Here is a 15,738-nt window from a genome sequence, read left to right on the forward strand (position 1 = left end):
CAACTCAGACTTAAAACACTTTTTCTACTCTGTGTTGTGTTGCTATTACGGAGGACGTCCTCTCTCCGTTTTAGTCCTGTACGGCGCCGTTTCGATTCTCTTTTAGGTCCCCACTTTTGGATACATCACATGTTCTTCGCTCTCCTCATAGCCGTAAGATCTTGTATTTTTGTACGAGATCCCACGGTTATGATTCTATTTATACGAACCACCACAATCTCTCTTCTTTCTCTTGCGGGTCCTCCACGGAGCATTCTTCATAAATGTCGATGTATTTGGGTTTATGTATCTTTCAATTCATGTATTCACATCATTACGCTACCTTTTTCTTCTTCTTCTTCTTCTTCTTCTTCTTCTTATGATGTCATTTGTAATTATATATGTTGTGTTACTTTTACACCTGATTTTTTTTTTTTTTTCGAGTGCCATTTGGATATTTTCATTTGACTTTTAAAGCTACGTTTCTCCACTATGGAGTTCAACGTATGACTCTCTTTTCTTTTCTTTTTTTCCTTAAGTGTGCTATATTATTGCTGCGTATTTTTTGTGGTAACTGAAATTTCTAACATTTAATCATTTCGGTCTAGAAATATTACGAAAATAAGGGACGTATATATAAGACTTGTTTCGATAGCTTTTCAACGGCACTATGCCATACATATATTAGGTTGAAATGGATAGATTGTATCAATTGGTTTGAAAGAGACATGACAATGGGAAGAGTTTCATTATAGTCTAAATACAGAAAATACAGGTAAACATTATATTCTGTAACTCTGTTGAGAGATTACAAAGATGGCGATCACGGCCGGGATCTACGCAATCAATGATAATATATCATCCGTATAATATTTTTAGAATATTATCTTTTAAGTAACTGATTTTTGTTGTTTTGACGTTACAATAAGCATTTGAATATCATTATTATTTTACCACGTGAGTCTATAAAATTTAGATCTTTAGAGTTTCAGTGTTAATTTTGCGCTGATCTATCTTTGTAGATGTCATGTTTTAACATAATCCATTCAATGATTTACCTTACGGTTACCAAAAGTACTAACATTACCATCTATCAAAATCACCTTTGCCTAATACCATATGGTTTGTTTGTTGCTGATTGATATATGTGAGATTCCCCATTGTTTTACCTTTTACAATCATATAAAGGGCACTTTATATAAATTATCAGCTCTTTTAAATACTTTTCAGGCAATGGTGATTTATAAAGAGCTTTACTTGATGACCAATAAATAGTACTAGGCAATGCAATAGATTAAAAGAAAGTGTCTCAGTGGTTGGCTTTTTCATTGATAGTAGAAAGGGAAAGGTACTAGTTGTAGAGACAAGTTGAAAACTCTACACACAACTACGAATCGAAGAGTTTGTATGACACAAGTGGGAAATTAACCAAGATTTTTATTTTATGCATCTACATATCATTTTAAAATCAATCCTAGCTTTGATCTACGGCCATTATATGGCATAACATTTTAGTGATAAATAAACATGTCATTAAATTTCTAAAAGACTAAATATTTTATATTCATCTACATATATTTTGGTTGTCAACACTCACATATATATATATATATATATATGTACACATTTATTATATCACAGATTTAAATTTGAAGTTTTCCTTTTTATATAAGTTTCTCATATTATTTCATTTGAGATATTTTAAGTTTTTTGCATATAATATGTTTAAATAAATACAAAAAACCTTAAGCCCAATAAATAAAAACTAAACAAACTAGTATTTGGTATAAATTCATGTACAATGATTTTCTTCTTTAACTAAATAAAAATTACATTTAAATATAATTTCAGAGTAATAAATATTAGTATATAACTATGAGGATTGTATATTTATATTTGTATATGTAAAGTATATGATATATATGTTTTAATTGTTTAGATAAGTTCGAAACCCGTGTAAGGCGCAAGACAAATATCAAATAATTGTATGAATGTATATAGACAAAAAGTAAACCAACAATTTTAACAAAAATCAAACTATTTAAAAATCAACATTGCAACAAAGATAATTTTAGAAATAAAAAAAAAGATAAGAGTTGGAAGAAAAGGTAAGAAAAAACAAAACAAAAAACAGTAGAATCTCTGTTCAACAAAATTACAAAACTAATTTGACCTCAAAAATAATTATGCAGTGGTGACAACTTCACTGACGTAAAACCCTCGCTTTAATTTGCCTCACCATACCAATGTATATTTGTGGATATACACACATAGATACGATATTTTGATCCCTTTACAGGTTAAATTTTGCAACAAGCAGCTTTGTATAACAATAATGTATATGATTTGTGAATACACATATATGTAGATCGAATTAAATGATAAAGTAAGTATGTAGTGGATCCTTTTCGATCTCCACACTATGCATGTGCCCATTATTCCATTTTTAGACACTTATAGTCTTTCGTAGATAACTTAAAATATAACACATCTCAAAACCATATAGCTATCTTCTTCCCCACTTTACAAAACATTGTGCAGATGGAACATCACTGTTCACAAGATTTTTAAAATATGAATTTAAAGGCATATATAAATTAAGCTTATATGTGTATATATTTTATTTATTTATACATATATATGCACCATATTTGTATATAACGGATGGGCTTCGATTGGAATGATAAGCTTAATTAAGTTCAAATGTATTTTCTTTGTGCTTTTGGATCCTTTATATAACCCATGCTAACTCAAAATCTGCAACTACCATGTGAATACCAAAGTCATATAAAATGCACAAAATTATATATTGCATTGTGCTACAGAGATGCAACCAATGGATTATGTTAACTTCCTATTTGTTTTTCAAAGTTACAACTACTTTTTCTTTTAATATCAGCTTTTATTTTAGATTTATCGGATTTCGCTAAAGCGTCCACAATAGATAAATGACAGAAGCCGAAGCCCTAATATCACTCTGAATTAATAGGATAAAATGTCTATGAGTAAAATAATAATTGTGGTTGATTTCTGTATAGAGTGATACTAGCTAACAAAATGTCTCGAAATCATATGTTACTATACAGAACCTTTCCGTTTTCGATACAAATTATATAGTTTACGAGCTCTATAGCTTGATAAATCCAACCAATACCTGCACGAGAGGGTAATACACTGAATTGATTATAGCTAGTATTGTATTGGGCAATTATTTGCAAATGAATTTAATAAGTAGTTCGGTCGGCGATGCGATGCACATAAAAATTACTAAAAAGATATTGGAAAAATGACTCGGCTTAACACCATTCGGTCTCAACCATTCGAGCAAAACTTTTCCAAATCTGAAAAAGAAAGACAGATTTGAAAAAGGTAGAAATTATTTTATATTAAAATAACAAAGAAATATATAATATATGGTTTAACGAAGAAATAATCATAGGCGAACGTAAAATATTCGAAGTTAATGACGAATTAATTATGATTTAATAGTATACTATAGTATTTTTCAGTTGAAACTTGACAGATCAGTTAAAGAACTGCACTTTTTAAAAGTACCAGCGTTTAACAACATGTGTTTGGTTGGTCGCAATAGTTGCTTTTTCTATATGTACAATTACACATATACACGCAGAGCCGCTAGACGTGTGTATTTAAAATTAAGAATACATTGTATATACGATCAATAGATACATAAAGCAGCCTCATATATATAAAAAGATATATTATTAATTAGCTGTATAAACATGACTATAATATAAATTAGATATGATCGCTGATTCATATGAACAACTAAAGTGATAAACTAATGTGTAACTATTGTCTATTAAGTTAACCTATACGAAAGCTCAAAATCATTTTGTGTATGTAGTATAACTGTATAAGTGGTTTCATCCAATGAATGAAGCAACTGGGTTTTGGAAAATACTCAAAAAAATATTGACTTTTTTGTTTGGTATATAGTACTGATTCTTTGTTTTTGTTTATTAAGGGTTTAAAAAAAATTGAAATAAAGGCTGTTTTAATTACAAAAAGGTCGTCTTGTTAGGCGGTATCTCATCGTCAAAAATTAACATTATCGACATCACACGAATTTGTATACTGCTAGTTACGTTGTTTTAAAAAAACATTGAAGCTTATATTTATCGGATGCAGACATCTTGACTAATGAATTTGATTTAATATGTTATACGTTTTTCTATCAACAGTTATGTTATAAATTTATATGGAAAAATGAGATTAAAAAACATGAACAAACTATTTATTGCCAAATAGAATGGAGACAGAATGTTGACAAAAGAAAAAAAAATGGAGTTAGAAAAATATAAAACATAATACATGCTGAGCTAACTAAACAAAAATCGATCCGGCCCGTCCCAAAATTGAGTCGATCAGTTGAGTTGACCAAACCAAATGCTCTAGCTACAATGTGATTCTATCGAAATTAATGGTTAGGAAGAGCCATAATCTCATTGAAACATGTTATCACATTAACCAATCTATTCATATGTAAATTTTTACACAGCAAATTCGAATTTTGATGAATCACACACATGCATCACATAAACACACAAAAAATTAGTCTGTATTTCTGTTTCTAAAAATAAAGCATAGTCATGAATTATTATAACATAATGACATGGAAAAAGTGATTGACAAAATTGGAAGGAAAAAGAAAACAAAGTTGGAAAGGAAGAGGAACAAATCGAGTCATGAAGCACGTGATGCATGGGGGTTACGTAAAAGTAAAAAGTGAAAAAGAAGAATGAATCAAGAAATATGTTAATACATGTAAGTAGCCAGCTACTTCCTATTGTACACACAGCTCATCGTCCACACGAATCCAATCCAAGCCAAGCAATCAAAAACATCATTTTGTTCATATGAGGAATAGGTACTCTCTTTTTTTTCTTTTCTTTTTAAACTAAGTTTGTATTTTGTACGCGCTTTTTTTTTAATAGTAATTAACAAAACCTTATTACTCGGGGTTGTGTATTTTACGCACGTTGGAAGCATTTATATTGGTAATCAAAATCTTAATTATTCAAAAAAATATTGCACAATAGTTTTGACCTACGCTAGTAACGTTCTGAATTATCTAAAGAAGTGTTATACAAAAAAAAAAAAAAAACGGTTTTAATCTTGTTTATTTTCCGATCTAGATTTGATCATCAAGTTGAATCATATATACGCACACAAGGGCGGATCCACGTTGTACTAAAGAGGGGCAGTTGCCACCGTCAATTTTTCTGAGATTAATGTTATTTTATAACAGTTTTGAATTATACCCCTGGTAAATATATGTTAAATGCCTCTAGTACTCTGTTTGTTTTATAACGTTTTTTTTTACTTATTATTCTTCTAATTCATACAAACACAAGTGAAAAGCTCAATTTATTTTATTTAATTTCTCGTTACAAGCCCATATTTTTTAATAATACTGGGTTACGTACAAGTTATTAACCAAATTTTTAGAAAGTTAGTTTAAAAAGAAAACAAAAGTAGAGTTTTCTCATTAAACTATATTTCAATTCCTAAATTTTTTTTTTAGCTTTTTTCTCTTTTAATTCTAGTCAAATTTTGGATAATCTTTTTTTCTAGATCGGCCACTGTATGCACACATGCATACACTGACACAAATGTATATATAAATATATATAAGGAAAACATACATATACACTTTTCTGTTTATGCCACCATATATAGACTTTTTGATAAGGAAAAAGTACATATCATATGATACCATAAATAGAAGCATTTTAAGGCAAAGACTGAGATAAAAAAAATAAAAATGGAACGCACACGCTCGGCATCTTCCACACGTATGTCCCACGCTCCTCTGTTTCTTAGTGTCACACTAATCAGGCTTTAAAAGTTCTTAAATACGAATTAATTAAATGGTGCATGAGGATCGCACATGGGTCTAATACGATATTAGCTGTGCTGTTTTGTTTATTTAGCTGTGCTGTTTTAATTAAGCTACTTACCGTTGACTAAGTGACACGTGAGGCTACATATACACACGTGTCCTAGTTTTGACGGCTCTAGAAAGTTTCGGTTTTGGTAGATAGATTGTATAACTCCTTTCCTTTTTTTTCTTTTCGATATCGGTTTTGATTAATCTTTTTGCCTTTAATCAGAAAATTATTTTGCAAGTATATATCTTATTAACATATTCCGATTTAAATAATGCATTAAGTTTAACCAGTCACAAAATGATATAAAAATAATACAAAATTACATTTTTTTTATACGGTATAAAAAGGTTTGAAAGATGTTTGCTATAACACACAAAAAAAAAAAAAAATTGTTTGCTATGAAAAAATATATAATTTGAATTTGTTGACGCTACAGAAATTATTTATGTAGTATCTAAAAATATCAAATATGTATTCCAAGTATAAACAGAACCCAACATGACACAAACAACGAACAAAGATGTGAAAACAAGAGCCAAAAGGTGCGTCTTTACGGCATTTCTTATATTTTCAAAGATGAATCAGCAATGAGTTTAAAGCCATAAAGTTTGACTCGTTAATGCAATCATATGAATAAACAACCCAATTTATCAATTGAGGAGCGATGAATCAGTTTCAAAATGTTTGGTCCTACCTGGCAATAGATTTCGTTTCATTTTTAAAACAATTTAAAGCTTATAATTTTCCTCTTTATTTTCCTTTCGACAGTGCTTTAGTGGGAATCGTACGTGGTGCCTCTTCGGTTTGCAGATGAGCAAACATGTAAAAGACTATATGGCCCTATGGGAATGCAATGCTCTCAGACGCGAATTTGAATATATTATGGAACGCTAGTCTGATCAGATGTACGTTATTGAAACCCATTAACAGAATAAAAGAAGAAATTGTGATTGTTTTCTATTCGCGTTATATACACAAATTTTAAAAGTCTTGCATTAACTTTGAATTTTAAGGATTAACATCATATAAACACACAATCACACAGGTTCTTTGTACCCGTTTTTCAGGTTTAACTTACGGTTCATATAAATCATAACGTATAAGATATTTGTTTGGTAGAACTTTTGTTATGCTACGTGTGTCATGTTTTATGCATTTTTAATCAATCACGTATCATTATAATTTACATGTATTATATAGCCTAGTAGTTTGGCAACTAAAATGTCGTCTAAATGGCTTGTTTATGGATGAGTTTTACAAGCAACGTAAAAATAAAGTCCGGAAAGTCAAAATCTATGTTGTTTTCTTCTTACACAGAGACGATTAAAAATATGCTTTTAATAAATTCGGTGAAAGAAAATGTTGTGTATACGTTTGTAATCATGTGCCTTTTAAATCAACGAAAGCCTCTTCGATAGTCTCCGGTCATATTATGTGTGCGAAATATGTCATATGATATAATCGTTGTGATGAAAACTAAACAGTGTCTCGTAACATGTTTACCAGCAAAAACAAAAAAAACTAAACTAAACAGTGTCATAATCTAAGTAGACAGTCATTTGAATTTATAAAGATCGTAAATTTCGTCAACGATAGAAATAATATATTGCTATGTGGATTGGCAAACCATAGTGGTAGTAGTAGTAGTACTATAATGTATTTTCTAATAATATTAAAGATAGTAAAGCTTACCAATTTGAACCCAAAAAAAAAAACTTATGTAGTTAACTAAATCAGACATTGATACGAAGATTCGATTATTGTTAATGATGAAAACGAGATTTGGATAAGATTTGGAGGGGTCGATATAATTTAGTCTTCTCTAATTGTTGTTCGAAGAAATTAAAGTTCGACCTTTTAATATATATATATATATATATATGATTATGATTAACCACTTTAGTATTAGTTTTTGCAATCACCTGAAATCAATGAGATAAAAAAATTATAACTTTTCACATCGAACCTTTATGTAAGGAACATACATCTGCAATTTAAATCGCATTCCGGTTTTGGAAATTTGGTTCTGGTTCCATCCGGCATTTTACAGTTTTAAAAATATACAATTTAGAAATACTAGAACACAACTGTAATTTCATCTAGCTTAGTCTATTTGTATTTGTTCAGTTTTAGTTTATAACAAAAAACAAGATACATCTATCTCTTATATGTTATGTTAGGTCAAGTTCCCTAATTAATCATTTCAAGATGATAGTTCTTTAACCCATTAATCTCTACAAAACCCCACTTTGAAATTAAACTTCATTAACCTCCAACTCAAAGCCAAGTGATAAACATACTCCATGTTCTACATATTTATAAGAAGTTTCATCTTCCCTATGTTGCAAAACTTGTAACACTGACAAAACTTAATTATCATCAACGAACTTTCAAATATCCAAAATTTGGGTTAAAAAACGCTTAAAATTTGAGTGTTGTACATTTAAATTCGTCTTTTTGCTTTTATTCAATTCACTTTGTTTGTTTTTTTTTGGATTGGTGTCTGTCTCAACGGTAAAACATACTACAACTACGTTCTATAGTATACATCAATCATCATGGTTTAGTTATCTGTCAATTTTTTTACTGTTTAATCAATGACATGCGTTACTATTTTTAAGTTGTCGTAAAATATCGAACATAAGGTAATATAATCAATGACATGCGTTACTATTTTCGTTTTCCCACCTAGATTTTGGTCAATAATAGCAAACGTGTGGTGTGGGGGGTGCGGGGTAATATATACTTTTTCTCTCATGTAATAATACATGCTTTTTAATTGTATATAATTAATAGTAATATTATATGATATCTAGAGTATCTAAATTTAGTTAGTGATCTTACTTAATCAAATCAAACAACATTGGTCAACTGGATTGGGACCACTGGTGAGTTGAAATTAATTCTCAGCTATCTTTCTTAAGTATAATTGAGAGTTGACTTAAGAGAAAATAAGAATGTTATCTGATGTACTACGGAATTAGTGCAAAAATAATATAATAGCACAATTCAGAGTGTATAAGATTTTCTTAAATGAGATAATGGAGAATCTAATGATGCTTACATCGCTACTTCCCACACGGACATATTTCAGTACAATATGATGGTTTATTACTCTATTGTCAACAAGAAAGAAAAAAATAAAAATAAAAATTCCGTTTGAAGCAGAATTATTGAAACGATGTAAACCTAAAAAATGGAATGGTCTGCGTTATCGTGGGCTATGCAATCGAGATAGGATACAAAACTGTGGAATTTGAAGGCAACAACTCCAACATTAACCGTATCATCAACAATTTTATGAGGTTATTCGTAATTTGGCTTAGCATGTTCTCTCCTTGGTGAATCAAATTCTCGTGCGGATATGTACCAAGAGTTTCTGTTTCATAGATTCCTTCCCAAGATTTTAACTGTTCTTGTAAATTAAAATATCGACATATCAAATCAATAAAGAATGGGAAAACGAAAAAATAGTGCAAATCCTATATTAACAATTTTGACGGCCTTTTTCATAGCATATTTGGTTGTAGATTTGCTCTACTAAAAATGGGCCTGGCATAAATTAATTTTAGAAGTTTGATTAGTTTTTAATTTTTTATTCAACTCAATGGACCAGCTTCGGAAACTTTAAATCAGGCCTTAAGTGTTACAATAGGGTAATGTCAATGGACCCAAAAAAGTCGTGGAATCCAGTATGCAGGTGTTTTNNNNTTTTTTTTTTTTTTTTTTTTTTTTTTTGATATAGCCACATTTAAATTTTCATAAATTGTAGACCATGTATTCAGTTCTTCCTTTTTTATTTTGACAGTATTAAGTTCATCGTTATGTTTTGTTCTAAAGTAAAATTTTCCGTCTTTGTTTTGTTATTGTTCGAATTAAATTTTTGTTTAATTATCTCCTACGTTTTAGAAAATTAATAATTTCTATTATTATGGGCATGAGCATAATATCTGTATATAAGAGAGCATATAAAATCACGGTAAAAAAATAAAAATAAATAGCATATAAAACTTCTAAATGACGTTATATGCAGCATATGCTCAATAGCTCAATGCTTTTTAATAAAGCTTTTAAAGTTGTAAAAATACAATTTTAATCTTACTAATTTAATTACATATATAATAATGTCTAATTTTGTAATTTTATGTAATTATCATCATACATAATTTAAGAAAACGAGCATCAGAAAAAAAAAGAAATTAGTAAACATTTTCTCTTTTTGTAAAACATTTTTAGGTATAATAAACTTTTACATGGGTATAAATGTGTTACAATGTTTTATATCTAATATATACATAAACATATTTTTGTTCATACATTTGCTAATATTCTTTCTTATTCTTCTTTCCTTTACTTTTACAAACTTTAAATTATTTTTTTCTTTAGTATTTAATGCTTTGACCTTTTATCACATTTTTTTTTATTTTTTTAATTATTTTTTGGTCAAAGACCTTTTATCACATTTAATACTTCTTTTTACAAGACTATGAATCTTGTATGCTGTATTAATTAAAAAATTCATTATAAACAAAAACATTAAATCATATGATATAAGAAATTAGCCAAATTGAAGTTAAAGCTCATAATCTAAAACTCTAGTATCATTCTCTTCAACAAGATACAACAATACCAAGATTGCACATAAATCTTGTAATTAGTTTTCAGTTTTTATTAGATGTATGAATCAAAATTTGGTTGCATTGACTTGACTTGTAAGTGTATTGACTGGAGCAATTTATTTTTGTTTTGTTGGAGTATCCCATCCCGTCCAATACATCCCATTGGTAATATATTCCTTGTTCTGTTGCAAACCACATATACACATTAGGGAATATTTCACCGCCAGGTGTATATAAAACTCGAAAAAACACATGATGTTTATAGTTTGGTCCCTGAAAAAAAAAAAAAAAAAACAAAAATTGTTTAATTTTATTGTACAGTCAATAATGTATTGGTGAATAATTGAATTAATCTTAATCAACCAAAATTTTCAAACAGTTGAGGAGATTCTATATAAAATAAAATGCATTAAAGCAAACCAACAAAAAATTGTCTAAAAATTCAGCCAACCTTTTAAGATCAAGAAAAGTTCTAATATTACATATGAAAAAAATTATTTTTGAAATGATCTAAAAAAAAAAATCAAAAGCAGGGATTTATTCTATAAAATCTTCAAATGTTTCAATAATACCCAAAAAAAAAACATCCCTAATTAAAAATATGTAAAGAAATATATATAAACTTTAAAATTTAGTTTTACCTGCCATAAGTTACACTGATACAAAAGAAGTGGTTTAAGTCTAACTGTAAATTGAAACTTCTCGCCTATGTTAAGATAGGTTGTTTGAGAAGGAACATTTCTACCCTCGCACTGCACTTTCAGTTTCTTGTGAAACTCAAGATTATTTGTAATTTGGATATCAAATGTTCACCCGTAATTAGGAGGAAATATCAATGAATTTATAGAATCAAAGGAAAAGAAGACAAAAAGAAAAAAACCCAAATATTTTTCCATTCTTAAATCTTTGTAAGAAACTTTTCTTACATGATTAAGGATATATATACACGTACAAATGAGCATGGTAACACATATTTTAAGTAGTATATCTAAAGATATGGTAATTAGTAATTACTAATTTTGCCAAAATTTGAGCAAAATCAAAAGTGTTCATATGGTAACATTTAACTGATTTAAATAGTAAAATAAGTAACTTATCCAAAATAAGAATATGTGTGCTCTGTTTTTTTTTTACATATAAAATTCTGAAATCGAAGTGTAAGATAATTGATTTTCAAGAAACTAAAAAGGAATGTCATATATTTAAAATATCCGTTAGTTAATTGCTTTCCGTAAGATACTTGATTTCTATTTCTATATCTCAAATTCATATTAAATCCTTTGGGATTTTTTGATAGGAACGAATATTTAATTTATTTCTATATGTATGTTGATATTGCAATCTGTCTTAATCTTTACAAGGATTGGATAATAATTCAATATATGGATAATAAATCATCTGTAAATCTTTTATCTAACTTTAAAAATGTTTTATTTATCTTGTGGTTTGATTAGGTTTTGAGAATGATTGGTTCTACCAGAAACTTTGGTAGAGAAAAAGATTAAAAAAAAAAAACAAATTAGACAAAAGGTATAATTTCGTAATTCTAAAAATATAATATCCTATCTATTACATAAGTATATATTTTTTTTCCATAGTTTACGGACAAAGGAGAGAGCCCCGCTTACGTGGTTTTTAACACTGTTCTGTTTTTTTTTTTTTTTTTTTTTTTTTTTTTTTTTTTTTTTTTTTTTTTTTTTTTTTTTTTTTTTTTTTTTTTTTTTTTTTTTTTTTNCTTTTGATTATTTCTTCTTCTCTCTGTTTCTTTTTAATTACCCATTTTTTTGTAATCGTTACTTGCGATCGGAACATTGTTAAAAATCCGATTTTTATCTTTTTTTTTAATAATTAGATTCGTTTTGTTTGATTCCAAAATCGGAAAAAAAAGAAATGGGTAAAGTAGCTGTTGGAGCGACGGTTGTGTGCACGGCGGCGGTTTGTGCGGTGGCTGTTTTGGTTGTTCGAAGACGGATGCAGAGCTCTGGTAAGTGGGGACGTGTTTCGGCGATCCTCAAGGCGTTTGAGGAAGACTGTGCGACTCCGATCTCGAAGCTTAGACAAGTCGCTGATGCTATGGCCGTTGAGATGCACGCTGGTCTTGCTTCTGACGGTGGTAGCAAACTCAAGATGCTTATCAGCTACGTTGATAATCTTCCTTCTGGGTAATTTTCAAATCTTTTCCCTTTTATCATTTGCAATGATGCTATGAAATGAGATTTGAGATTCCAATTGTACTGTGTCGTGTTTGGATCGTTTGTGGTCAGAATTGATTGATTAGATTAGAATTGGTTTGATCTACAGTTTCAGTATCAGAGAGAATCTTTTTTGGAATCTGAGATCATGTCATGTCCCACTGGGATTATTATTATTACACGAAGCTTGATGTTGTTGATTTGTCTTAGCTCTGTTTTTGTTTTTTTTTCTCTCGTTAACGTTACCTTCCATAGGCAACAAGACGCCAGTTCTGTAGATAAGATTGTGATTCTGAAAGAATTCAGTAACTTATGTGTATTAATGAGATTGATTGGTGTCACATTTCTAGAAGGCATTGTGTTCAACTTTTGTCGAACGTATGTTAATCTTGTTAGCTCGATCCTCGTCCAGTTTCATGTTGTAGGTTAAGAGATATTGTCTTAGCTTTTTTAACCTTTTGATATAATAGGGATGAGAAGGGTCTCTTTTATGCATTGGATCTAGGAGGAACAAACTTCCGTGTTATGCGTGTGCTTCTTGGCGGGAAACAAGACCGTGTTGCTAAACAAGAGTTCGAAGAAGTTTCGATACCTCCCCATTTGATGACTGGTGGTTCAGATGTCAGTTTCTTGTTTTTAAGTCTGTTGTCATGTTATTAATTGGATGATCCATATATATATATGTAACAAGGGGTTTTGTGTATCTTTTATGAATCGTTCAGGAGTTGTTCAATTTTATCGCTGAGGCTCTTGCAAAGTTTGTCGCCACAGAAAGCGAAGACTTTCATCTTCCAGAAGGTAGACAGAGGGAGTTAGGTTTCACTTTCTCGTTTCCTGTTAGGCAGACATCTTTGTCCTCTGGTTCTCTCATCAAATGGACAAAAGGCTTTTCCATTGACGAAGCAGTTAAGTTCGATCCCCTTCCGACTAGTATTCTTATTATGATCACTTTTGCCTTTTACCCTGATCTTGGTTTGATCGTTGCAAATAGGTTGGAGAAGATGTTGTTGGAGCACTTAAGAAGGCCATGGAAAGAGTTGGTCTTGACATGAGAGTCGCAGCACTTGTGAGTTATCTATTATTGCCTTATATGCTCAATAGTGAATCACTTGTTGATTTGTTTTACTGCTTTTACAGGTCAATGATACTGTTGGAACACTAGCTGGTGGTAGATACTACAACCCGGATGTTGCCGCTGCTGTTATTTTAGGTACTGGGACAAACGCAGCCTATGTTGAGCGTGCAACTGCTATCCCCAAATGGCATGGTCCGCTTCCAAAATCAGGGGAAATGGTTATTAATATGGAGTGGGGTAACTTCAGGTCCTCACATCTCCCATTAACAGAATTTGATCACACCCTGGATTTTGAGAGTCTGAATCCAGGTGAACAGGTACGAGTTTTTAAACTCTAGTTTGTTGTTACAGAGATCTGTCACAAGAAATGAGATTCTATGTGGATTTGTCATTTGGCAGATTCTTGAGAAAATCATTTCGGGTATGTACTTGGGAGAGATTTTGNTTCGATCCCCTTCCGACTAGTATTCTTATTATGATCACTTTTGCCTTTTACCCTGATCTTGGTTTGATCGTTGCAAATAGGTTGGAGAAGATGTTGTTGGAGCACTTAAGAAGGCCATGGAAAGAGTTGGTCTTGACATGAGAGTCGCAGCACTTGTGAGTTATCTATTATTGCCTTATATGCTCAATAGTGAATCACTTGTTGATTTGTTTTACTGCTTTTACAGGTCAATGATACTGTTGGAACACTAGCTGGTGGTAGATACTACAACCCGGATGTTGCCGCTGCTGTTATTTTAGGTACTGGGACAAACGCAGCCTATGTTGAGCGTGCAACTGCTATCCCCAAATGGCATGGTCCGCTTCCAAAATCAGGGGAAATGGTTATTAATATGGAGTGGGGTAACTTCAGGTCCTCACATCTCCCATTAACAGAATTTGATCACACCCTGGATTTTGAGAGTCTGAATCCAGGTGAACAGGTACGAGTTTTTAAACTCTAGTTTGTTGTTACAGAGATCTGTCACAAGAAATGAGATTCTATGTGGATTTGTCATTTGGCAGATTCTTGAGAAAATCATTTCGGGTATGTACTTGGGAGAGATTTTGCGAAGAGTTCTTCTAAAGATGGCTGAAGAAGCTGCTTTCTTTGGCGATACCGTCCCATCTAAGCTGAGGATACCATTCATCATTAGGTACAGTTTCAGCTTTTGCGGAGTGGTTTGTGTATTTCATCTTTTGCGGAATGAGTTTGTCTAAAGTTGAATCATTTGCAGGACCCCTCACATGTCAGCTATGCACAATGACACTTCTCCAGATTTGAAGATTGTTGGTAGCAAGATTAAGGATATACTGGAGGTCCCTACAACTTCTCTGAAAATGAGAAAAGTTGTGATCAGTCTCTGCGACATTATAGCTACTCGAGGCGCACGTCTCTCTGCTGCTGGAATCTATGGTATTCTGAAAAAGCTGGGAAGAGATACTACTAGCAAAGACAAAGAAGAGGAGATGCAGAAATCAGTTATAGCCATGGACGGTGGTTTGTTTGAGCATTACAAACAGTTTAGTGAGTGTATGGAGAGCTCACTAAAAGAGTTACTAGGAGATGAAGCTTCAGGAACTATTGAGGTCATTCACTCCAATGATGGATCAGGTATTGGAGCTGCTCTTCTTGCAGCTTCTCACTCTCTCTACCTTGAAGAATCTTGAAACCTTTCCCAAAGAGCGCCATTTTTCCCGGTAATTTAACAAAGCTTTTCGCAATTAGACACAAAGCCTAAGCTAGGGTCTGAGGCGTCATAAGAAGCATTTTATGTTTCCTCTTCCCCCAAGACTCTCTTGCTTGTAGCAAATAAGTTTACTTGGGAGAAATTATTTGTTTCCATGTTCTTGAAAAATAAAGGACCAGTTCTTCAGATTCTGGGATTTTATAACCAGATATGTTGTAAAAACCATAAAATTCAAAGCTCACAACACATGAGTTCTGAGTATATAGAGATTTCATTTTCTCACAT

At 31.0% G+C, this 15,738-nt stretch overlaps 1 protein-coding gene across 1 annotated transcript; it reads left to right on the forward strand.

The window, feature by feature from the left end:
• On the forward strand, window positions 12,255-15,735 carry LOC104721958 (hexokinase-1). The gene is made up of 7 exons (XM_010440035.1): window positions 12,255-12,675; window positions 13,176-13,326; window positions 13,428-13,610; window positions 13,697-13,771; window positions 13,843-14,097; window positions 14,789-14,919; window positions 15,001-15,735. The coding sequence occupies exons 1-7, from the start codon at window positions 12,404-12,406 to the stop codon at window positions 15,431-15,433; spliced, it is 1,500 nt and encodes a 499-aa protein (XP_010438337.1). The 5' UTR covers window positions 12,255-12,403; the 3' UTR covers window positions 15,434-15,735.

The sequence above is a fragment of the Camelina sativa genome, chromosome 11, assembly GCF_000633955.1.
Source record: "Camelina sativa cultivar DH55 chromosome 11, Cs, whole genome shotgun sequence".
Classification (NCBI taxonomy): Eukaryota; Viridiplantae; Streptophyta; class Magnoliopsida; order Brassicales; family Brassicaceae; genus Camelina; species Camelina sativa.